This window comes from Vipera ursinii, assembly GCF_947247035.1.
Source record: "Vipera ursinii genome assembly, chromosome: 2".
In the NCBI taxonomy this organism is placed as follows: Eukaryota; Metazoa; Chordata; class Lepidosauria; order Squamata; family Viperidae; genus Vipera; species Vipera ursinii.
In genome coordinates this window covers 79,282,990-79,310,088 of record NC_139513.1, presented here as the reverse complement: position 1 = coordinate 79,310,088, position 27,099 = coordinate 79,282,990, and the positions used below count along the sequence as shown (strand labels likewise).

The 27,099-nt window shown below is 37.2% G+C and overlaps 1 protein-coding gene across 3 annotated transcripts in view; it reads right to left on the bottom strand.

Moving 5' to 3' along the window:
- The window catches only part of FAM114A2 (family with sequence similarity 114 member A2), a 48,763-nt gene continuing 21,664 nt past the window's right edge, over positions 1-27,099 (bottom strand). Inside the window, exons 13-20 of one of the 3 annotated variants that reach the window (XR_014491411.1) lie at positions 26,074-26,146; positions 25,113-25,166; positions 23,280-23,552; positions 15,138-15,230; positions 14,406-14,542; positions 11,194-11,312; positions 668-730; positions 1-175 (exon numbers count right to left, since the gene is read on the bottom strand). Coding sequence is in view for 1 of the 3 variants with exons in the window: in XM_083354339.1 (XP_083210465.1) it covers positions 23,451-23,552; positions 25,113-25,166; positions 26,074-26,146 (229 nt within the window). In the remaining 2 variants the exon portion in view is untranslated. Of the gene's footprint in view, positions 176-667; positions 731-11,193; positions 11,313-12,596; positions 12,692-14,059; positions 14,147-14,405; positions 14,543-15,137; positions 15,231-21,647; positions 23,553-25,112; positions 25,167-26,073; positions 26,147-27,099 lie in introns of those variants that run through there. The other 2 variants (XR_014491412.1, XM_083354339.1) reach the window with 2 other exon arrangements.

Genomic DNA, 27,099 nt, shown 5'->3' with positions numbered 1-27,099 from the left:
CATCATGTTAAGGTAAACCAAAATAAGGACATTTTATTTTGAAGAAAATGAACATAGTTTTTGTTTCTCCTCCAATACCCAAATAACCTTCATTAGTTGAACTTCAATTCAGCTGGAAGATGTGTGGGCTGCCTCAAAGTCATTTCTTTTCCTTTTTCTTCTTATCACCGTGAGTCTGTGTGATTAAAAAGAAAGGCATTGTTTTGACCTTAAATTGAGGGAACTTTTATCCTTTCAATAGGATAGTCCTGCAGGGAGCAAAACAGGCTTGACTCTGTTTTAATGAGAATGGCTCACTACAGGCTACTCTGATGCCAGATAACTCCCTAGAGGTCAGAATCTGGATTTTGGAATGAGAAGTTTCAGAGTTGGGACTTTTCAGCTTCAAATGTTTTTTCTACACGGCTAGTGGAAAGTTATTTTCTAGCAGGACTGCTGAAAAGTCTATTAATAGTAGTAGCAAAAAACAGTCTTTTTCAACTGATAACATTTCATATTGATAGTCCATCTTCAACTCTAATAATTCCACAAATTGCCCATCCGTGCTATCTGGGAGTTGATGAAATCCTACACTTCTGGGAACACCAAGCTGGTGAAAATAATTGGCAACTATAATTATTGATGCATTTCTTTTCAATCTATCAAGTACCCGCTCAATTTGTTTTACCTTTCCAGAATCACTGTCAGAGCTGCTGCTGCTGCTGGAGCTGTCGTCATCTTGCCCGTCATGCTAGGAAATCAAACCCAAGAGATTAGGCCAGCAGCAGGATAAAGCATGGAGTTTGCCAGTCAACTTACACTGTATGTGGCAGTCTGTACCTAAATGGCAGAGTCCTTACTTTTCAGACAGAAAGACCCATATTCAAACCCTGCCATCTACACTTATGATGGGAAAATTATCCCACTTAACAACCTTAGAGGGCTGCTTGCAGTAAAACTGGCAGCAATGAGTTTGATGGAGAGAGAATCAGAGAGTTGGAAGGGGTCATTTAGATCATCTAGTCCAATCCTTATTTGGGGCAAGGATCCATATGAAAACATCCCTGACATTCAGTCACTACCTGAATACCGTATATCTAGTGAAAGAAAACTCAAGTCTTCTCCTGTTAACTCTTCCAACCGTAAAACTGCTCTTATTGCTACAAATATTTTTTCCCCTAGAATAAATCATAAATTGCTCTTTGCTAATATAGAACCATTATTCAGTTTCGTATCCTTTGAATCAGTACAAACCATGCCTTGGTCAAGTTTCAGATACTTGAAGAGTGCCGTTATAGCTCTTTCAGTTTTTCCTAAACATTTTCAGTTACTTCTATCTCTTCAGATAGAACTTAATTTCCAGGCCTCAGATTATACCCTTCTCTGAACCTGTCCCAATTTATTTGAATCATCTTAAACTTTGGTGCTCAGCACTGGAACAAAATTTAATAGAAGGATAAAGTATGATAATTACTGCCTCCAATAGGACAACTGTAGCAACCTAAAATTGCTGTGAATTTTTTTCCCTGTACCCACACAACTTGCATTCAGCTTGTAACCAATTACTCTTCCAAGATCTTTTTCTAGTATGGCTAAGCTAGGCATATCTCTTCTATATCTGTGCATTTCATTCCTAAATGCTCAAGAAGCTATTTCATTAAGAACTTAAGAAAAATGTGGAACACTCAAAGGTTTGGGTGATCTGATGGTGACACTTTTGCTTTCACTTTCAGTTTGATAAGGGGCAATTAACCTTCCTTGAGTATTTGCATTTTTTTTGCCAGCTGTGTACCCATTCAAGGGGGACAGTGGTCTAACGGTTAAGATGCTGAGCTTATCAACGAGATGATAGGCAGTTTGAGACCCAAGTACTGCGTGTTGGGGTGACTCCTGTTTGTTGCCCCAGCTCCTGCCAACCTAGCAGTGTGAAAGCACGCAAATGCAAGTAGATAAATAGGTACCACTTCAGTCAGAAGGCAGCAGCATTCCATGTGCTCAGCATATAGCCATGCTGGTCACATGACCACAGAAGCATCTTTGAACAATCCTGGTTCCTTCGGCTAAGAAACAGAGATGAGCACCACCCGCTAGAATCGGACACAACTGGACGAAGGAAATCTTTACCTTTTGTACCCACTTAACATTCATAAGCATTAAAAGAAGGCAAGGGGGACGTTATGTCATCATGCAGGTGATGCAACTTAATAGTTGAAAGAGATGTTGTATCAAGAATATTAATATAAACAATATGCAACATTTCCATGATGAACTCATACATGACAGAGAGAGAATAATTATCTAGATTTTCAGTCACAGAATTGCCCAATCTTCTGTTCAAATTAGGCCTTAGGTAAGGCCAGCCTACTGTAATCTTTTCATTGAACAACATTGAGGTGTCTAACGTTTGAATATATTATAATTTTTCTATGCCTCTTCTGTTCTTGTCCAATGATGTTATATTTTGCTGTAAACCATTCTATTATCAGCCTACATGTGTGTTACTTTTTACATCGGAAAATGCTAAATTTCAGCCCAGCAAATTATCTCAATCATCAAACAAGAAGAATAAGAAGCAGAAAAGGCTTTTTTAAAAAAAGTTTTGGGGGAGTGATATAGTGAAGGATCTTCTTTCTTTTAAGAGGGAAAGCAGTGACACTCTTCTTGCCAGCTAGTAATAAAAAAGGAAAAATATCCTGTCTCTGCTCTTTATATTAAAGATCTATTAGCATTAAGTATCCCATAATCATTCAGAGTTAGCCTCACTATTGAACTGTGAAGTGCAATAAATTAAGAGAGGGCAGATGTCACATTTATAGAAGCTATTAGGTGTACGTGTGTGTAGTGACAAGATCCATCAAAGAGTCTGGTTATCCAAGTTTGACAATGATTTTTATTGATTATTATCATATACTATATGATTGATATTAACCATTAATTGATTAATATTGTTTTTGATATTATGAAGTAATTAGGAGTCAGAAATCCATACCAATCTCTCACAAAACAACCAAAGAAGTACTGACTGTTGGACTGAATCATGGTAAGCAATTTTAGTTCAGCTGAAAGATACAAGCTACATTAGCCCTCCAGCCCAATAGGTCAGAAATTATTTAAAAATAGAGGAAGAAAAAACAATCTATAGAACAGTGATGGCGAACCTTTTAGAGATTGAGTGCCCAAACTGCAACCCAAACCCCACTTATGCATCTTCCGGTGCCGGGTGGGCGTGACCAATTGGGTGGGTGTGGCCAATTGGGTGGGCGTGGCTGTGGTGGTAACAGCAGACTGGGTGGGACTAAAATGTTCAATCAATCAATTCCAACTTTGCAAGATCATTTTTTTCCCCAGGAGAAGTTGAAATTGATTGAACCTTTTTTTTCCCACATGGCAGTGGAGGCCTAAACCAAAAAGGTTTTATAAAACCCAGCTGAAGGCCTAGGACTGAGGCAACGGCACATGTGCCCACAGAGAGGGCTCTGCGTGCCACCTGTGTCACGCATGCCATAGGTTCGCCACCACGGCTATAGAATGTAAAAGAATTATAGTAGTTTACTTGAAACACTAAAGAAAGAGGATATTTTTAGTTAATGACTGGCATACATATAATACAGTATAATAAAATAGGCAAATAGAAATAGATTCTAACTAAAACGTGTAAAACTAAGCCAAGTGTCTAAGTCTGTAGTCCTATAAAAGCCTTCTAATCTATAAAAATGAGGAGAACCTAAAATCTGTTAAAACTATCTACAAGACTAAATCTATAAAACCTTTAAAGGGATTCAATTCTCTTATTACATTGGAACTCACATTTAGGCCACAATACTATAAAATATTGTGCATAATTATAAAATCTATTCCAGAAATATCTAATAACAATAAACACAAGCCACAGATTTTATGTTCTTGCAGTTATATTTGAAACTCCATTCCCAAGCAGAATCCCTCAAATAAAATCAGTGTAATCCTTGCTTTCTCACTGAAGGCTTAAAACTCAGTTTGGTGAACAATACAATTCACTGCACACACACACACACACACACACACACACACACACAGAGAGAGAGAGAGAGAGAGAGAGAGAGAGAGAGAGAGAGAGAGAGAGAGAGAGAGAGAGGCATGCACAGTAACAAATACATCGATCTTCTGGCAAATTGCTTATAGTTTTCTTGTCCGCACAATAGCAAATTAGAGATTTGCATCTGTAAGGATGAAGGATAATAAGCCCAGTCTGCTACCTTTCCTAAAAGGTGCTCTCTGTTCCCCACCTCCACTTAGTAACCAGGAGCTTCAAATGCATCACACAGGCCTCTTCCTTTCCCACCATTCCGTACCTTTGAAAGAACACTGGGCAAAGAGCAAATACCGTGAAATAAATATCTCACACGGTAAAAATGTAAGGAGGAGGCAGAGACAATCCCTGTTACAATAAGCTCTATCTCTGCTCCCCACCTCGTTTAAAAATAAAACCATCTCAGTGTATCATCCCTGTTTGGGTTTTGGGGGGGGGGGTTTTCTGGTTGCTTTTGCTTTACCCATCCTTGAGTCAGGTGGATGGGTAGACAAGATGGAGACTGGAGCAAGGAGAACAGTTCTGAAGTAGAAAAGTGAATAAGGAAAGAAAGGATGGAGTGAGGGAAGGTAAAAGCAGTGGAAGAGGGCAAAGATTGGATGAGAGACGAGAGTGGCTGGAGTAGAATGGGTAGAAAATGGGTCCAGCGGCACACATGTATTAAAAATTGAGAAGGAGGGGGCCTGGAATAGAGGGCAACAGCAGCAACAGCAGCAGGAAGCAAAATAGGGACAAATGGAAATGAGCCAACAGAGATGAGAAGGTGAACCAAGACTATCACTGGTATCAGTGAGATGGGTGACATAAAAATTTAACAAGTAAGTAAATATAGTTCAGCAGAGGAAATTGCTTGTGTCTGTTGGCAGATACTCTAGGACAGGACATATAGTCAGGCTTAGAAGGCTTATCCTGTCCCATGTTTGACTCACCCAATTTTGTTCTCTAGCCCAGGATGCAGTTGGTTTAGGGAAGGGTAGACTGAGGTGGTGGCAGCAAAAATATAGGATAATATGGAGCAGATGGGAAAGAAAGGGGAAAGACAGAGGTCAAAGAAGTGGTTATGCCAGGTTTGGGGGGGGGGAATGTCATGCTGTTGCTACTTTAGCAGAAGCTGAGGAAGGGAGTTAGGGAGCTGCATTGTTACAGAAACAAGTGAGAACTAAAGTTAGTGCCGCAATGAACTCAAAGTATTTGATAGCAGAAAAGAATAGGTTGGTACTGCAGCAGAGAGCCCATCATCTCAAAGATAGGAACAGTGGGAGATGGTCTGAGTGTAGGTGTCTGGAAAGGCTTAACATCCAATTCTGAAAATGGCAGAGTCCACTGAACAGAATATGCATCCAGAGACAAAACTCATAAACAATGCATCCTGTGCTAAAGGAAACAAGAATGTTATAAAAATATACAGTGAAGGTGTGAAGAAGTTTGATGAAACACATCTGAGGTTCTACATCTGTTTTCCCCAAGACTAAAGCTTGGCCAACCTGGTTGTGAGATGGCATGCTAAGTGTGAGCTGATTATTGAAACTGCCTAAATGAATCTCTTTTACTACTCGATTTGTGTTTAAAGTCTCAAATTACTGTGGAACAAGAACCCAAAGCTCTTTGGTATTGATCTTGGAATACAGCTGTCCCAATCTCTTGCTATAGAAAGCAACGCAATTCCAGTGAGACCCCTTCAAATTCTTTAATGGCACTTTGGGAGGAGCAATGTGCTATTAAAGAACAGCAAGAATGGTTCATGGACTCTGGGTGGCATCCTTCTGTATTAAATAATACTTGGACATTATTCACATTTTGAATCCCAGACTGAGTATAGACATGGGTTACCCAACGTTACCTTCATAACAAGCTTAGGAACTAATCTAGGTTCATTGTCTGGGTTCACATAGAACCTAAACTTTAAGTCTGGGTTAACAAACTGCAGTGACTATATACATCAAACAAGTTGTATCCAAAGAAACAAATCTCATTATGACTTCATGTGAGGGCCTAGTTCACACAAATCATGTGACTAGATTCCTGCAAAAAAGCAAAATCAGAAATTGCCCAGACCATTTACACTGTTGGGCATGTCATGCAAATCTACCGGACAGTGACTTACCCACACCCTCCAGTACAAATACTGTTTGGTTATACAAGTTAATCCAGGACTCCCCAGCCAAAATTGAAAGCCTAATCACAATGCCCCTTTTTGCCAGCTCACACTACTATAGTAATTAGCTAATTTAAAGGGATGTGGAGAGGTGTAATTATGGGCTTTTCCTTATGGCATGATAATGTGGGCTATCATGAGGAGCTCCTGTATGCTAGAATTTATCATCACTTAGTTGTTAAATGGGTGGGATCCTTTCCTTTTCAATGTATTTCATGTACAGTAAATAGAAAGGTATCTGATAGAGTTGTTAAATACAGTGACTAAAGAATACATCTCACTGAGCCTTTGTTATGAATGAACCAAAGTTGCTAAACCCCTTCAGAGGAAGAAAGGAACTGAAGCATGCCATCCAGTATCTTTTCTCCATACCACCAATACATACTGTATTAGCATGCCCCATGCCATAAAATGCTATGGTATAAGACAGACATGACAAACACAAGGCCCAGGGGCCGGATCCGGCCCGCAAAGTGGTTTCTTGTGGCCCGCAAAGCCATCCTGGAAACAGTGAGGGAACGGCCCCCACTGCCTTGGCCCTGGCCCAGAGACCCTCCTCCTGCCAGAGACCCTCAGATCTGTCCCACTCCTGCCCAGGCCCCCATAGGCACCCTTCATGCGAACGTTGTAGAGCTGGCCACGCCCACCCAGTAGGCCATACGCACTCTAGCTACGCCCACCCAGTAGGCCACGTCCACCCTGGCCATACCCACCCGGCCCCCTGAGGGCAACCGCAATGCTGATGCGGCCCTCTATGAAATTGAGTTTGACACCCCTGGTATAAGAGGATGAATGTTTAAAAAGCAAGCTTTCTATTTCACTCTTAATCTACTCTAAAAGCTCATTCACAACGTAACCTTTGAATGACTTCCTTCCTTAAACCATGTTTTGCAAAGGAAATTCTTCCATGCCCAGTGCCTCTTCTTATTTAACTTTTTGCTTTAGTTAACCTGGCTGGGTTCAGGCTGACTCATATTCTTAACAGGGAAGAAAGAGCCAACTGAACTTGAATTGTTCATAAAAGATTTAAAACAACTCAGTGCTGAGTCATGCCCAAGGTTAATGCTTGGCATATTATCATAGTACATGAAAACTCAATACAAAAGTCAGGCTTCAGATTAGATGAACACACATTTCTTCTCCACCCCTACCAAGAATCGGTCTTCATTAACTAATTTTAGATGCATTATTCTAAAAAGCTTTCTGCATGATACCTTCTGCATTTTGACAAGTTTGGACAGTCTTTCATATAATTTTCCTCCTACTCTACTATGTTTATATCCCCTCAAATATGCACACCAAAGAGATCACAGTAGGAGACAAATCCTACTTGTCTGTTAATGGAATGACATTTGCCAGTTGAACTTTCTTCCTCCCAGAACCTGATCTGGAAAGTTAAAGGATCCTATGGAAATATTTTTGGCATGCATGGGTGAAGGCAGATGGAAAGAAGAGGAAAGTTCTACTACTTGAGTGAATATTAATCACCAAATATTGGGAGCATCTTGTCTTACTCATTTTCTTCCACCATAATGTCCAAGCATTAATGTGATTTGAATATGACAGGTTGATCCACACAATAGTTATTAAATCTGCTTACCAGTGCAATCTTCCACATTCCTGGAAAATGATATGTGACAATTGGGGAAAAATTCCTGACCACCACTATCACACTGTGCACACGTTCCATTGCTTCAAATTCCCACAGTGGATTCCCTCAATATATTTTGAAAACACAGAAGTTTTATTTCTCCACAATTCAGAACATGCCTAATATTTAGCCCCCAAAGCATTTTCCTGAGCGTCACGGCGCACCAAGACAATCAGGAAAAATAGAAGAGAAACTCTGCCTTGATCTAAACGTGAAAATGTATGGAAAATATACTTTTTTAAAATACATTGATGTTTCAGAGCACCATTACTGTTTCAGAGCACCATTACTTTCTTCTCAAGATCTCTAATCATCTTCATTTATCTTAAACTTGTCACCGATTTTCACATTTCAGTCCTTTCTCCTTACCACCCAGGACAATCTTGAGTAAGAGATATTAAACCATCTCAGAGAAAAGCCGCTGCATTGAGAGCATTGCTCTCGAACATATGTATCTGCATATATTTACTCCTTATAGAAAATACTTTTTTTAAAAAAAAATTCCATTTATATCCCGCCCTTCTCCGAAGACTCAGGGCGGCTTACAAGCTTAGCAGTAGCCTTCATTCTATGTATATGCCTGCTTATTAGGGCTTTCACACACACCCCCAAGCGGCATTATTACAAAGTCAGCTTAATTGCCCCCAACAATCTGGGTCCTCATTTTACCTACCTCGGAAGGATGGAAGGCTGAGTCAACCTTGAGCCTGGTGGGATGCGAACCTGCACTAATTGCAGGCAGCTGGTGTTACTTAAGGAGGCATTAGCCCACTGCTCCACCAAGGCTCTTTTACTTGCTGCCAAGCCTCAAATATGAAAGCTCTGAAGGCTTAAGTGATTAAGTGAAAGATTTCAATAAAACCTTGCCACGGGGCTGATGTAGAATGTAATTACTGGGCTGGAAGAGGTCCTTCAGACTGAGCCCAACTTTGCCTGCTCAATGTAAGAATGTAAAATATTAGCTTTCCAGACAAATGGTTGTCTAAACGTCTACTTGAAAACATCCAGTGAAAAGGTATCCATCATCTTTCTGGGTAATTGGTTCACCTGTCAGAATACTTACTGTTAGGAAAGGTTTCTCCCCCCCCCCTAAGATTGAACCAGAAACTGTCTTCCACTAACTGAAATTCATTATTCTGTCTCCTACAGTCTGGAATGAGGGAGAGCAAGTTTTGATCTTTTGCTATGATATCTTTTTTTCAAGTATTTGAAGAATGCTATTTTATCTCCCTTGGTTCAGGATTACATAAACCCAAATCCGATCTCTCTTCACAAGTCTTAATTTCTACTCCCAATCACCTTTGTTACCCTTCATTTATCCTATTCCATTTTCTCTGCTTTCCACAGGTATAGTGCCCAGAACCAAGGCAACAAAAAGTAAGTATTCTATTCTAAAACAGAATAGAGTAGAATGATTACTTGGAATGGAAATTTATACTTGGTGTGATGCAGTAAAAAAATCGAATTTTCTTCTCTTTGCAGTTCTCGTATTCAGTTTACACTCAACTGCAATTCCCAAATCTTTTCTGCAAGCACTATCAAGCACTTAGGCATTTGATCTGAACCCTGCACTTGTCTTCGTTTGCCATCTTCCATTTTTTTATCCTCACTAGTACTTCTTGTTTTTAATATATCTGCTTTTTCACTAATTCTTAGTCCCCCCCCCAGCCCGTTTCCATTGCTTTGGGGTCAATTTATAATTGATCTACCGTAAGTTAATTCAAGTCCCTTTTTCTGAAGTCAATGTTACGTGGACTTCACTTGTAGTTTCCTTTAAAACTAAGTACTACAGCATCACATGGGTGCTTTCCTCCAATGTTCCTCCTACTTTCACTACCCAACTAATTATTTTCTATTGATTAGATCAAAACAAGGACAGTTTATTCACTTTTTAATCTTTTACTCTGTCAGGGAGAAGACAAAAGGGAAACTTGAGTGGAAATACCATGCTTAGCAGGGTTTGTTTTCCAAAAGATGCCAGAGCAATTAAAGTTCCCCAGCATTACTAACTTCATGTCTCTCTGAACATTTTCTTTTGGAAGACATCATCAGCATTACCTTCTTGCTTGGCTAGATAGACATAACAACAGTATTGCTTTTACTTCTTCTTCCATTCAGTTTAACCCAGCTGTTCTTTGCAGCACTGCCAAATTAACTCATCTGGCTTTATGAACCGAGATAAATATTTTTAACTTATAATGCAACTCTACCTTTCTGTTGCTCCTGATCCCTGTGAACAAATGGGCAGTTCTGCTCACTAAACCAAAGCTATGAAACTGCATCAGGTTGATAATTTAACATGGCTAAGAGCCAAAAAGGAGGAAAACGTACAACAAAAAAGTGAATTAATGACAAAAGATTTTCCTGCCACTTCTCTATGGCATTGGTAATATGGTATGCTTTTATACCGCCTTCCACTTCATCATATGAAATTGGCGGATGCTGAGGAGTGTAATTATGATTTAACAAAATTCACATTCATTTAAATATGGGTTGAAGCATTGCTCACAAACCCATAAAATCCCTTCCAGTCCTTAAGAATTCTGTGAAAACTATCAGTATTGTAGTTTTAAGACATGCAGGGTAATTTATTTTGTTTGATTTACGGTATATCACCATGGCAACATTCCTTCCTTCAGTCTTTCCTTTAAGAGAGAAATGATGTAGGCTGAGCTCAGAGTTGATGGCTAGATCAAAAAGTAGTCCTCAACCTACAACAACACCTGAGCCCAACGTTTTCACTGCTAAGCAAGGCAGTCATTAAGTGAATTTTGTCCCATTTTACGACCTTGCCTGCCACAGTTTTTAAGTGAATCACTATAGAGTTGTTAAGTTAGTAACATGGTTATTAAGCGAACCTGGCTTCCCTTTGAATTTGGTTGTTAGAAGGTCGCAAAAGGTGATCACATGTCTCCAAGACATTCCAACCATGTTTGGCCAGTTGCCAAACATCCAAATTTTATCATGTGACCTTGGGGGTGTTCCAATGATCATTAGTGTGAAAAATAGTAATCAGCCACGTTTTTCAATGACATTGTAACTATAAATGGTATAAATTATAAACTGAATAAATTTTTGTAAGTTGAGAACTACCTGTAACTAGAGAGTTTCCATAATGGAGAGTGAATCTGAACAATACAAAATACAAAATCTGAATTTGTATTTCCATTCTTAGTCCAGGACCTTAATGTATATACCCCATTACAATGAAAGGCGATAGAGAGCTGACTTGGGTGTGCAGAAAAGCTTGTGCATTATAGGGTCACCTTCAAAAAATGATGGAAGGCAGGGTCATTTTTTTAACCTGAAGCCATTTCTATTCCTCCCTTCTCATCTTACCTTTTTCTCCTTTTTCTCTTTTTTCTTTTTCTTGTCCTTTTTGTCTCCATCTTTATGGTCTTTGTGTTCTATTCCTTTATTCTTTTCATCCTTCTTGTCTTTGTCGTCTCTCCCAAATGCTAAGGAAGGAAATGAGATTTCAGAATGTAGGGAAATCAGCTGGGACATTCACAGGTCAGAAAAGTAGAGAACCAAGGGAATAATACATCATATGCCTTGATTTCCTAACAAGGACATTTTGAAAGGCTTTTTCAAGGCCAGCCAGCATTTTCCAGCATATTATGGGTTGCAGTGCTGAATAGCTACTCAAGCTTCATAGGAAGGGTAGAGCTCAAGGGAAAGCTTTGAGGACAGAAGAGCAACAAGGATGACTGATTTGGTAGATATTTTTTTAACTATTGCTTGTGGAAAACAGATTAGTGGCAATTGAAATGAAAACAAGACTACCCTTTTATCTAAGATTTCCAGTTAGGCCCAGCATTAGAGAGTTGCACAAAATCATTATTTTGTTGTACAAGAATACTTTCTTCATATGCAATACGATCTCATGGATTAGAATAGCTTTATAGCATATGTGGATATATTGTTTAAAGGGCCACAGTCCCTATTTCCATTGACCTACAAAAGGGAAATTTACACTACAATGGAGACTAGTCTGGGTGGAGCATATGGCATAAGCCATTCCTTCTTTCAACACTATTCTGTTTCCCCACCATTCCGAGAGTATTATGTCATTCTACCTAACAAAGACACAGCCCTGAAACTGTTGCATGAAAGGTGTTCAGTACCATTAACTATGTAGCTGAAATTATCTCAAAAGTCCTTATCTTCTATAATGAGTCCTATTCCAAAGGCTAAAGTTAGGTAACCCTACTTAATCATGCAACAGGAGCAAGCAAGAACTTGGCCAATCTTGGCTAAGCTATATTTAGCATGAAAGCAGTCTATGGCTTTATGGGTCAGGATCTGAATATCTCTGTTACCACTTGTCCTGAGTAGAATATGCTCAACTGGTAAGAAAGAGGGCTTGCTGAAGGTCCCAGTACTAAAGAAAGGCCACCTTTATGGACCCTTGATCCTTCTCATTGGAATTATTTACTTCCTCGATATTCAATGGCCTCCCTCCAAGAAAGAGAGCAGAAAGCATAATAACATGACTCTACAGAAAGGCATTCCATAGGCGTGTAGATTACCCTACTGCAAATTGATTTAAGTATTTGAAATATGTGTATAGCCGCTCATGTTGAAACAACTCTTGAGTGGCTTATAACCGCTAAAACAATTTAAACAATATAAACAGTACACAACCAATAGCAATAAAACTAAAACTGAAACACCTGGCACCATAACCACACTTCCCTGATACACCTGTATTCTTATCCCACCCCAACCTTGCCCAATACCTGAGGCAAGTGCCAGGTCTTAAGTGTTCTCCAAAAAGATGGAAAAATAAGGAGCTTTCAAATCGCAGTGAGGAGGGTGTTCTGCAGGGCAGGGGCTGCAACAGAAAAGGCACAACTTCTGAGGACCCACAAAATGGCAATGTTTAAGGGAAGGGACCTGGACCAAGTCCAACCTATCCATTCAGCTGGGATGGACAGATCTTCTAGGGAGAGGCGGTCCCAGATATATCCTGGTCCCATGCCATATAGAGCTTTAAACATAATAACCAGCACCTTGAATTGCACCCAGAAAATAACTGGGAACCAGTGCAGGGTAACCAATGTATAATATGAGCAAACTGAGAGATAGCCAACTGCTGCATTCAGAACCAACTGTAAATTCAGGGGCAGCCCCAGATAAGTACATGGCAATAATCCAAATGACAAGTGTCCACAGTGCAGGGTTACTATGATCAAGGCTTCCCAGCCCAGAAAGGAAAGGACAAAATTGGTGCAAAGACAAATATATGCAAAGGCCCCCTAACCATGGTGGCTCATCAGATTGATTGGTTATTGTTGTATTAATTGGTTTAGGATTTTTAATCCTATTATATTAAACTTGTGAGACATTTAGCATTCGTGGAGTGGCTTCTAAGTGAAATGAATAAATAATATAAAACTAAATTGTTAACAGGGACAAATTCCATTCTTTGTTTTGTTTTCCCGCAAGGACCTGGACTAGAAGCAAAAGGAAACTAGTAGAACAGCAGTTAGCCCGTTTGTAAGAAGTAAATTACCAAAGGTGTCATAAAGTCAAATGGAACCATATCTTCATCTCTAGCACCTTTTGTTGGTCGATTGGTGGGTTGGGTTTCTGAATCTCATTACTTTTTATACTGAGGGTAAGGTTATTTCATATAGAATAGGTTACACCTCACTTTCTCTAAGAACCAATTGCAGTGCTTACAAGTCTGTGTATTCTGAGATATGATAGCAACAAAAATTAAATTAAAAAAAGAAAAGAACAAGGCCTCAAAAAGGTGCGGCAATGTATTCCTTTATATATTTATGAGACTTTCTAGACACATAAAAGACAACCTTATTTCATCCTTGAAATTTCTACAATCCTTCCTTGGGAAAGAAAAAAAAATGGATGCAGTGATGGAAAAAAACACTGGAAGCTTATGAATCACTGGACTGGTCACTGGTCAGTGAGTCACTGGTCAGTGACTCAAAACTAAGGTGACTACTACTTAACCTTTACTACTATTACTCTATTATCTGTTAATTGCTGAAGCTCAGTGTAATGATTAATTTTTTTTTATCTGCAAAGAAATTACAGCATTCTGATGAAGGGACCAAGTTTCTATTGAAAGTAGTGTCTTTCACCAATGATTTGGGAAGAATGTTGAAATTAGACTGTCAGTAGAAAAACAGAGCTGGAACAAAATGGAACCCAAAACTAAAATGAAGAAAAGAATTACCTTCTGAAAAAGACAGGAAAATAGGAGATGAGTTCCAAGTCAAAACTATGTGGGACTCCCAAGATTATGTGATAAAGAAATAGTTCCAAGTGAGATAGGAAGGAATTGAGGAATTCAAATCTGAACACTGAATAATGCTATTTTTATTCTTTAGAAACACTAACAACTGTGTATTTTCAGAATGTCATATAGTAGATATGCATAGCTATACAGAATGCAAGGCAAGACAAAACAAAATAAATTCAATATCAATGCTAAGGAGATATTTATTTACATCTTATATGACACAGATACCTACGGTGATTTGTTTTCTTTCCTTTTTCTAAATGAAAAAAAAGGAACCTACCTTTTAAGATTGAAGACATTGTTCAGTGTCAATACAGTTATTACAAAATATATAATTAATTTGTCAATGCTCCACACTATGTTTCTTAGATCAGATCAGTACAAATGAAGTTGTTTCTAAGCAGGACTGCAAGATTCCTAGGATAAAAGGAATAAAAATGGTTATGGACTTCTTTTTTGTCATTAGAAGACTAGATAAATAAACTATCAGATTTCCAAACATCTATTTAAGAATCTGGTTTCACCAGTTTCCATTTGGCTCATCCGTCTTCAGCCCGTAGCAAACAACACAGACAATTTGTAGAGATTCTCTATGCTTAGGTTCTTTAGGCAGAAATTTCAAATATGATAAATAGGTTTCTCTACGTGTGAGACCTTAATGGAAAGAGTTTGGTTTCTCATTCATCTTCCTTAATTGCAGGGCAAATAAACACAGAGAGAGCTACTACAGATTTATAAACTGCATGAGTTCACAACCACCATTCACGCACCAAATAAAATTCGGCAAGCCCTAACGTTAATTTCTCCTATGGGCTTGCTTACTTAAATAATTGCTTGCTCTCCTGAAAGCTGATTAAACATCAGAGCAAAATATCTTCAATCTGATTCATGCGGCACCCGGTCTTAGTCAAGACACAGCCTCCTAAGGCCCCTTCTATAATGCCAGCTGGGGCAGAACAAGTCATTCACAGAAAAGAGATAAAGGTAGAGTTATACAAGAAAGCCCTCTCACCTGGGGAAGTGGAAAGGGAAGCAAGCCCGTCAATGCAGACTTGACTAAGAGAAATGTAGCTCCTACTGCAGATTCCTCCTCCCCTTTTATGATCTGGGAAAGAAGAAAAACTGGTTCCAGCCAGCACCAGGCTTATACACCCCACATAGAATGACTGGGCGGTATGTATACAGTTGCTCAGAGTAACTTCATTCTTAAATCCTGATTATTCCGGCCAGTTTTGACAGGCCTGGGTGTCAGGCAGGTTGTCTTTATTTGACCAACTTACTTCTCAAATGGCTATTACATCCTATAATCTCATTGCGTATAATTTAGTGTAGAATTTATGATGGAGCACAATGTGTCGACCAAGAACTTATCAAGTGCATTATACTAAAAATTGTCTAAATTATTTTAGCATCCAAGGAAAAAACAATCCAGCAAATGCTTCTTCTGGGATAATATATATTATCATTCATAATCATAACTTCAGTTACAATTGTCATGTTCCTTCATGACACCTAAAATCACACTTTATTTGCTTTCTATAATGTGACCAAAATAGTTTTCACTCAAAACTGAATACATATAGATTTGAGAAATATTAGTATTTTCCCAAATGTCTTACTCACCATTCTACTTTTACCTTTCTTTTTTGCAAGAGATTTGACCAGAAAAGAAAGAAAATAAGATTGATTGGTTTAGTGATGAAATTATGTCAATCCCAGCAATCATTCAAAATGTCAGCAAGACTTAGCAAGTAAAGTATTTCTACACACATAGCTTGAAAGTAACTGATTTTGTAACTGAGATTTTTCCACAGCGATAAGAATTCCACTAAACTGAATCAGTATTGGAATGGTGTTTTGAAGTTGTCTAAAAGAGTATATACATGTGTAATCAGGTCCCCGCAGCGCTGATCTTTTTGGATGCTGAAAAAGCCTTTGATCAATTGGACTGGCAATTTTTGGTGAAAGTATTTTGGGAAAAATTTTTACAACCTATTAGGGCAATATATCAGAAGCAAACAGCTCGTATAATAGTAAACAATAGTTTGACAGAAATATGTAATATTGAAAAGGGTACAAGACAGGGGTGTCCGTTGTCACTCTTATTGTTTGTTTTAACATTGGAAATATTACTGATTAAAATACGAGATTCAAATAAAATTAGGGGAATTCAAATAAGAGATCAGGATTATAGATTGAGGCCGTTTGCGGACGACCTGGTTAATACAGTAACTCAACCAGTTTACTCAGTTGTAGAATTGATGGAGATAATAATGTTATATGGGAAAGTTTCTGGATTTAAGATAAATACACAAAAAACTAAAATACTGTCTAAGAATATGACTATAGAACAAAAGGCTGCTCTAGAAGAGCTAACGGGATTTGAAATAGTTAAAAAGATTAAATATTTGGGGGTTTATCTGTCAGCTTCAAATGTGAAGTTATATAAGAATAATTATGAAATGATATGGGGAAAAATACAAAAAGAACTAGATAGTTGGAAAAAACTACAATTATCTTTACTGGGAAGAATTGCAGCAGTGAAAATGAATGTTTTGCCAAAAATTTTATTTTTGTTTCAAATGATACCTATACTTAAAAAGGATTTAAATTTGGAAGAATGGCAAAAAGGTATTAATAAATTTGTTTGGGCAGGGAAAAAGCCACGAGTTAAATTTAAGATAATACAAGATACGTATGAAAGAGGTGGTCTTAAAATGCCTAATTTTAAATTATATTATGAGGCTGCTGCTTTGTCATCGATAAGTGACTGGCTTAATTTAACACAAGGGAGACTATTAAATCTTGAGGGTTATGATTTGTTATTTGGTTGGCATGCATATTTATTGTATGATAAGAAGGTGGATAATGTGTTTAAGATACATATATTAAGGTATGCTCTGTTGCGAGTTTGGAAAAAGTATAGACATAAGTTAAATTATAAGATACCAATTTGGACAATACCTAAACATGCAATAAAAAATATAAATGTGGGATTTAAACATGATGAGACTACATATAAGGAAATCTTAAGTTTAGAAAGGAATGTATGGCAATTAAAGCCATATAATATTTTAAAAGAAGAAAAGATTGTACAAACTTGGTTCCAGTATGAGCAGTTACAGGCAAGATGGAAAGAGGACCAGAAAGTTGGTTTTTCAATGATTGATGAAAATTTGGTAAAACAAATTAGAGATCAAGGTCAAGCACATATAAAAAGGATATATAATGCATTGATAGAAATTGATTCAGAAACAGAACTTGTTAAAGATTGTATGATAAAGTGGGCCCAGAATTTTCAAGAAGTTATAACAATGGATACTTGGGAAAAGATTTGGGTTAGAAATGTAAAATTTACACAGGCCCAAAATTTAAGAGAGAATTTTTATAAAATGTTTTATAGGTGGCACTTAGACCCTAAAAAATTAGCAAGTATGTATCCGAACTGCCAGCCCAAATGTTGGAGGTGTGGTTGTGAGGATGCAACGTATTTTCATATATGGTGGACTTGTAAAAAGGTTAAAGCTTTTTGGATTAAAATTTGGTGGAATATGCAAAAGATATTTAAGAAAAGGATAAAGTTTTCTCCGCAATTGTTTTTATTGGGTATTATTACAGATACTACTGTTATAGACACTAAGTTGATGTTGAATCTAATTACGGCAGCAAGACTTTTAGTAGTGCAATATTGGAAGAAGGAGGAATTGCCGACTATAGAAGAGTGGACTTTGAAAGTTTCTAACTTGGCGGAAATGGCAAAGATTTCAGCATATTTGAAAGACCAATCGCAACAGAGATATATTGTGGAATGGAGAAGATGGATTGAATATATTCAGAATAAATATGGGACTAAAAAGTTTCATTTAGCATTTGAATAAGTAGTGGATTTTTATGATGTATAATTAGTTATTTGTTATTTCATTAATATTGACTATGGAGAGTTAAAGTGCGATAGAATTTAATGTTTTACTTTTGTTGTTAGCATATTTTAGCTTATGTTTGTATCACTATACCCTGTATTCAGCTCTGGGAAGTTGGGGAGGGGGGAGGGGAGGGGAGGGGGGGAGGGAGTTTTTTGTATTTAAAAATGTATTGTAAAACTTTTTAATAAAAAAAGAGTATACACATGTGCAAAGTTACATATGACATTGAGAGCAGAGTAAATAATAGTCTATTTCTTAAATAACTAAATGACTGATCATATTATATTCCAAATTTAGCTTTTGATTATTTTTAGTGGATGCCATGTTTCTGACAGATGAGCTCTTCAAATGACTCTGAGGCATTGTTTACCTTAAAAGTCTTTTTATCAGAGCCCTATAACATCGGCAATCCTTGCTAAGAGAAGTTGAAATCTGAATTCCCCTCCCCTTAGCACAATATGTTAAACACAATTCTCCACCTTTTCATTGCTGTCACAAATCACATTCTCCAATCAGTTTGAAGGGTCAGTTTTCCCTTCTGTTAGACAACCCACCAAATTCTTATCTTCTCTTATTTCGAGACAGCCTTGAGACACATTCTTTCTTCCCCCTCCCCCAGCAATAACTGATTATAGCTCTTAAAGTAACATATAAGTTTAAATATTAAATAGCTGCTTCATCTTTTGTCAAAGCAAGAACATTTGATGTTAGCAGCGTTGACAGTAGAAGTGTTTCAAGTATGCTTTATACTGTAAATAAAGAATAGTATAACTGAGAACCAGTCATTTATGTAAAATGATTCAGGTGAAAATAAAAGTATAAATAGGAAAAGCCCACTAAATATTAGAATTATGTTGTTTTCTGATAATTTATCCATTTCCCAGAGTGTCTATGAAGATTCTGAATGATCCTGGTCATGGTTGTCCCAAAGGTGCTTTTCAAAAGGTCACTGGACTGTCTTTTTTCTCTTCTTCTCGAAAACTGAAGAAGCTTCTTGAATGAGAAGTGAAACATTTTCAAGAAAAAAACAAAGAAATTCCAGTTGCCTGTTGAAAAGCACCTTTGGGACACTTCCCAGAGCTGCTTTTCAACTGATTTTTTTTAAAGAATTACAACCATGGTTCACAGTTGGTCTTCATTTTTAGAATTAAAATTGACATATCCAACATACCAAAGATCATGTTTGAAAAGATTGTTGCCTATTTTCAGTCCTGGGCAAGTGTTGCCAGCAACCAAGTTGGAAACTGATGATCATGCTGTTAGTATATGTTTGAAGTAGACAATTCGTGCCTCTTTTGCTCTTGCAATTATTGCTATAATAATTTATGCAACTGGCTTCTTCTGCTACATTTTGTTCTGCTTAGCCAAGTCTTACTTCATAAACCCTATTTAATTATATTGTTTTTGAGCAGTTATTTGAACAAGAAGGGATAGACTTTTCTCTTTTCTTATTCCTTTGGTACAGAATTATAACAAATTAAAAAAGACAAAGTTCATTCAGTTCAATCTTTACTTATGTTGCAACCACATGGTCCCTAACAATTGGCTTAAAGCTGAGGTTTCTTGGGCTGGTGAACGATTTCTTTAGATACACAGAGTTGTTTTTTATTCTATATAATTGAAACTTGTCAACGTTATTTGCAGTAGCATAAACCTATGTGAGAGTCTAATTTTATGTCTCACTAATCTCATCCCTTTCTAAAATAATGCTAGGGAAGATGATCAATAGGTTTTAAAGCAATGTTTTTCAACCTTGGCATCTCTAAGAGATGTGTAGTTCAATTCCCAGAATACCTCATCCAGCATGCTCCAAAACCTTATACCATGGGAAAACAGTGCAGAACAAAAACAATATAGAGGAATAAAAATGGCAAAAAAGATTAAGCTAGACGTAGGTATTGAAGACATAAGCCAATTAAATTTAGTTAAATGTACTCAGCATTTAAAACATTTATATTTTCAAGTAAGTGTGCTTACTTGGGAGTGCATTTGGAACTTGATTACAAAACCAAAAACAGGGAAGAGGGATGCATAAAAAGTCATTCCAAGTTTCTTTGTTTTCTATTTATTTACAATATTCTTATAAATCCAAACCTGTAGCCACTTGGTTTGAAGACTTCAACCTATGGTCTTTCTTTGTTCATTCACTTACAGTTCTATCAATCCAGTACATTTCTAATTTTACTTTCATACTGTTTTTATGAATTGGAAGTACAATTTCTCTGTAGTCTTATAACAAGACTACAATTCTATAATCAAATGCAAAGCATTTCACAAAGTCTATGTCTCCTTTGAAAAGATCTAAAAATGAAACGAGGGCTGAGCAACTGTTGGAGAAAATATGCAATTGTTCCATTTGAACAGATTGCTATTCTCTTTGGGTAAAATAATAGGGTAGAATATGCATTTTTAATTTAAGTATTAATTTCACACAAGTAGAAAAACAAACCACATGTATTCTGCCCAATATACTATATGTTCATCACATATGGTATCATTCCCACTATCTTGAAACAATGCAATTCCATACATTAAGCAAGAAAATGTGTGACCAGCAGAAGCAATTATGGAGGATATAGACAAAATTTTCCGTGTTAATTCGTGGATTGCCAGACAAAGGAAATTACCCAGAGATGTGGTGGTTTATTTTACAAAGAGAGCAATTAGAAATGAGGTTATTCAAGCCTTTTACAATAATAAATTTGCAATTGCTGAACAAGAAGTTTTTATTTTAAAAGAGATCCCTCCAAGAATCTTAAGGAGAAGGAAGGAATTTGCTTTTTTGGCACAAGAATTAAGAAGACGTGATATTAAGTTCAGATGGGAGATACCAGTGGGTATGGTGGTGATGCATGAAGGCACGAGACATCCTCTTCTTACAGTGCTGCAGGCACGTGATTTTTATACCAATGTTTTAAAAGCAGTCCCCATACCACTTTTGGAATCTACAAACAAGAATGGTGAGGGAGAGTCTCAATCATGCAGTGAGAATTTACAAGGTGCTGAAGGAACAACGCAGATGAAAGAGAAAGCTACAGGAGTGGATCAAATTTCAGTATCATCGGAGGAGGTTAGAGACCAGAGGATGACGCATGCTGCTTCTAGACAAATGAGACGAGAGCAAGAACAAGAACAGCAGAAAGTCATGATGGCACCTCCAAAACTTATTTATAGTGAAGCTGTGGGAGGAGCGCGACCTAAGAGAGTGCAGGTGATTTTGGAAGAAGTGCTCCAAAAGCTTCAGGTCGCGAAAGATGGCGACAAAGTTTCTAACCTGGAATGTTAATGGCTTAAATTCACCACAGAAGAGAAAGAAAGTTTTCCAATATTTAAAACAATTTAAGAATGATGTTATTTGTTTACAAGAAACACATATTAGAGTCACGGATCAAAAGTATTTGTTAAACTCAAGACTGGGTGCACAATTTATTGCTTCCGCAATGGATAAGAAAAATGGAGTGGTTGTTTATGTTAAGAATACTTTGACAGCGGCGTTAATTGAAGCAGATAAACAAGGAAGATATGTTATAATTGAACTGTTAATAGAAGGCAAGAAAACGCTTCTGGTTGGATTATATGCTCCTAACCAACAACAAGAAAATGTGTGAAAGCAGCACGTCAGAAATATTGTTTTGTTGACCTGAATATGAGTAACTGTAGGTATTCAATAGTCAACGTATTTAATAAGCAGCCATTTCCTTATTACATCATAAGACATTTATTCTCTGTATACAATATAGTGCATATACATATTTAAAATAGATAAAATAGATACTTTGCTAGAAATTAAACTGTCTAAAAAGCCTTTTATTTTGAATTTAAAGGGCATTTTATTGGATGTGTGTGTATATATATGTATGTATCTTATATGTATGTATCTTATATATGTGTGTGTGTGTGTGTATGCACATACATATACAGAGACACATATATACACATACACACTCATGTATGTAGATGTATATAGATGTATATAGTGCATTGTTCCAACATTCCTTACTAGTGCTGTAATATGGTAGTAAAGTAATTTAGTAACTGTAAAGACCATCAAGCAATTCAGAACTGCAGTTAAAACAAAGATATGCTAACAAAGACAAAAGCAAGAACATTTACTAAAGTAAAACAAGTTGCAATTCATCTTTTTTTCCTTTGCTAGTAGACTTTCCCTGAGCCGAACTAGGATTCTAGAAAAGAACAAGTTAATAAACATATAAATTATGGAACAAGACAAAATTGTGCAAAGTAACAATTGGACAAAAAAGATAAGAAGAAATTGTATTCTAGTCTTTGGAATTATGATATTAAGAATTAAGTCACAATTTTTGGAATTCAGGCTAATTTCCCAGAACCCTAAAAAATTATTTTCACAGAATTATCCAGTCATGAAATGGGTCTAAAGGGAAACAAAATACTGCATCTAATTTGTAAACTTCCCTTGATAGCTTCATTTTATTTATTTATAATATGTATAGGCTGTCCATCTTACCTCAAGGCATTTATCAAAAGCCTTACTTTTCTTCAAATGGAGTCAACTCCTTCTTGGCTCCTTTTTATTTACTGCTAAGGAAGTAGGACACTGAAAATCTATTGATTAACTGAGGTCTAGCAAAATGTGTTTATTTAAACATCAAATGCTATTACATAAAAGTGTTTCTTTTTTTAAAAAAAATACCAAATTTATCTGTAAACCAGCACTAATAGAGAGTATACATCAATAAAAGGTCAGATCATTAAGTTGTCTAAAAACTTTTCACACCTGAAGCATAATCATGCTTACTGGGTAGCAAGTCGAGATATATAAATGGCCCTTTTTCTCCTTTCAAATAACACCCAGAACTGCAATCTTAGCAGAGTTTTTTTTAAGTCTTTTTGTTTCCTTTGGGATCTCCAGATCTTAGAATAGACAATTGAAAAATCACTCACATGCTCTAAAACAAATCTTATTTTCTCAATATCTCGTTGGAGTGCTAGGCTTTTAACTTAAAATAGCAATGTGAGTATAATGCAATTTGCAGCAGTTACTGACTCCAATAATCTCAGGTGTCAAGCCACGAACATTGTTGCGCTATGCATCCCTTGCACTATGAGTCTTTCCTTCATAATGCTTTTATCTCAAGGAGCATAATGCAGAGGGTCTAAGGAGCAGAAGCAGATAGAAGATTATCCAGCAAAATGACAAAGACAAATTGCATTACAAACATCCTATGCTGTCTACAGATCATCCTGTCTACCTATGTAGGTGGTTGCATCATGGCCCTTCAGCATCTTATTCTGGACAGTGGCAAATTACAAGTCAACACATCTGTCTTAATTTATAGTAAGATGCTTTTGTCTTCTTATGGAACAAGGGAACTTCCATTCAGGTCCATTGGAAGTGATGTTCCAGTTTACTCAGACTTGATTTATTGCTGAGATAACTCTGTCCGAGTCTGGATATGCGAGATCTGCAGCACGGGCAAAAGTAGTTGAAAGGCATCTTGGATATAAGAGGCACTGTTGGAAGCCTATAAGAGAATGAAAAGCTAGTCATACGAATAAAGAACATCCATCCATTCTAAAGATCAGAATTTGTTTGGCATCTGTCTCTAATTAATTGCTTTAGTAAAATAAATAATGAAGCACAGGTATGTAAGTAATTTGATTGATTCCTGGGCATATTACATGAACAAATTGTTCCATTTGTTCCATATTCACTTAAAGCCATCCAAAGAGCCTTGGTGGAGCAGTGGGCTAATGCCTCCTTAAGTAACACCAGCTGCCTGCAATTAGTGCAGGTTCGCATCCCACCAGGCTCAAGGTTGACTCAGCCTTCCATCCTTCTGAGGTAGGTAAAATGAGGACCCAGATTGTTGGGGGCAATTAAGCTGACTTTGTAATAATGCCGCTTGGGGGTGTGTGAAAGCCCTAATAAGCAGGCATATATATAGAATGAAGGCTACTGCTAAGCTTGTAAGCCGCCCTGAGTTTTCGGAGAAGGGCGGGATATAAATGGAATTAAAATAAATAAATAAATAAATAAATCTGTTTTTTTAAAACTCTTTTTACATTATTTCAGTTTTGTTCTAATCTATGGGAATTATTACATCATTTTGTCAGTTGGATGGAGATGGAGAAATGGAATATTAATCTTCGTTGTTATATATTTAGTCTGTATAAGGTTAGGCTATGAAGATAAGGTTGTGTTTTGAAGCCCTAGCCAAGGCCTTTAGCATAAAATCTCTACACTGCTCATCATCCTTAGTATCTAGGGCAGTAAATCATGTGACACTATCACATTTTAATAGGAATATGCAAAGTGTTTCAACTCTGAACTGCCATTTTGAATGTTTGAGCAAAAAGTCCAGATCACATGTTCTAAGCAGCAAAAACTAATTGTTTTGATCACAGAAGAGAATTCTGAAGTGCGCAATTCTAACCTAAACTGTGTTATAAGCTGAAAACAAAGTGTGATGTTTCAAATGTTTTATTTCTTCAACTTGTTCATCCAAACTTGGATAGGATTGTTTTGTCCTGAGCAAAACAACATCCCAAAACATTTACCATTTTATATATGCTGCTTTTCTCTGCACAATAAAAGTTCAGAAACAGATATTGTGAGCTAAATACAGGAGGTCCTCAATTTACAGCCTTTTGTTTAGTGACCATATGAAGTTACACTGAAAAAAAAAATTTATGACCAGTTTTTACACCTACAACCGTTGCAGCATCCCCATGGTCACATGATCAATATTTCGGTGCTTGGCAACTGGCATGTATTTATGACAGTTGCCATATCCCGGGATCATTTGATCACCATTTGTAACCTTTCCAGCTGGCTTCCAACAAGCAAAGTAAATGAGAAAAGCCCATTTGCTTAGCAACTGTGGCAAAAAAGGTCATAAAATGTGACATACAACTTACTTAACAAGTCTTGCTTAGCATCAGAAAATTTGGGTTTAATTATGGTTGTAAGTCAAGGAATTACTGTACTAGTTTCACAGCTATGTCAGGCCAGATAACCAACCATATATCAAAATGGTTTTTCAGAATCACATTTCTCACAAGCATTTGCATATGTAACTCACCTCCAAAAACACTCCTGTGATTAAAGGATTGAGCACATCAGCCTTCTCTTCCACCTGAAAAGATTGGATATATTAAGTTGCATTTGAAAACCAAGCCAAAAAAAGAGAAATCTGGAAGAGAATACAGGTTGCATATCTAAAACTAATTCAAAACCTTTGATTTTTAATCAGTTCATAATCTGTTCCCCATGCTACTGAAATGAGTATGTGCAGTATTGAGAGCCAAGATGGAAATGATGCTAAATATCTGGCATGGATCCTCTCATACTACAGTAATGTGAGCATCTAAAGCAAAATGGAGGAAACTACTGATATAAAGAAACCTATGGAAAAAAATCCAACCTTAGTAACCTTTTCTGATTTATCTGGCCAAAAAAAAAATCCTTTAAAAATGGTAAACTCTAACATCTTACTAATAAAAGCGAAGTAAAATACGAAGTAAAAAGGGACGCGGTGGCTCAGTGGGTTAGGAAGCTGAGCTTGTCGATCAGAAGGTCGGCAGTTTGGCAGGTCGAATCCCGAGTGCAGCATAACAGAGTGAGCTCCTGTTACTTGTCCCAGCTTCTGCCAACCTAGCAGTTCGAAAGCACGTAAAAATGCAAGTAGAAAAATAGGGACCACTCCAGTGGGAAGGTAACAGTGTTCCATGCGCCTTTGGCGTCTAGTCATGCCGGCCACATGACCGTGGAGACGTCCTTGGACAAGCTCTGGCTCTTCGGCTTTGAAACAGAGATGAGCACCGGCCCCTAGAGTTCGAAACGTCTAGCACGCATTTGCGGGGGAACCTTTACCTTACCTTTACATTTAAAATACTTTACTGATTGTAGCAGTTACAGGAAATAGCAGGACAGCTTTCTTCAAAATAGCATAAAACAAAAACAGCAGTATGTGTCCTGCAGGCTGAACCTTTCTACTGTGCCATGACAAGCTTTTCATCACTAGACATCATACAGCATCTTACCCCAGCAGCTGTTAAGCATGTAGCAAATTCTTTAGAGAGGGACGACAATTCTTTGCACAGCATAATGGTCATTCTAAAAAAAGAACAACACATCATAATCTTTATACAGCTTTATCTTTTTATTTTTTATTTTACCATGTCCAAGACTAAGGATGATCTACAAGCTCTCCGTCAGTTTCTAAAGGTCCTGCATAATTTGCAACTAGTATGCCTGGGAACCTAACTAGACGTATGCCCTGATTTTGCCATAATGAGCTGATCTGAAAAATACATGAATAGAAAATCAAGACCTTCTAAAGCTGGTTCTTGGTGGTTTGTAGGGATATGAAGACACAGATTCCAATTAACTTGCAAATATTTCCTTTAGCTATGTATGTAAAAAAAAAAGAAGGGGAAAAAGGCAGCAAGGAGAGGTTTCGCTTCTAATCATAGTAAATTCTTTTAGCAGGGTTATCAAATTGATAATACTTTCTGGGAGAAATGTTGAAAAAAAAGGACGGTGCAAGCCTGCTGCAATATTTAGTGCTCTTGTGCTCTCTTGAACTTGGTTGTTTTCCTTTTCAGACATTTCATTACCCAAAAACTGGCATCATCAATGCCAGTCAGTGCACTAGAACTGATGATGCTACCTAGATTGGATAATGAAATCTCTGCAAGGAAACAACCAAGCTCAGAGAGCACCAAGGACCCCTCATTTCAACCGTGAGCTACAAAAATTCTTCCTTATCAGTTAGTGTTCTTTATTACTTCTTTTTCCTGGAACCAAGAATTAAACAAAAAATACTGATGCCTGTGAGATCTGGGAGGGCATAGCACTGAGTGCTTCCTTGAAAGCTGCTCACCCATTCTGGTATTGAGCAAAATTATAAATACTTCATATTGCCGTTTATTCTGCACTTAAACCCTGCACCTATTTAGCAGCTTTCCAACAAAAGATCATCTTGATATCTACTAATCTGATACATTGTAGAGGGGGGGGGAAATCAAAGAAACGTAAATATCTTTCTGGGATAAATAATTTTTAAA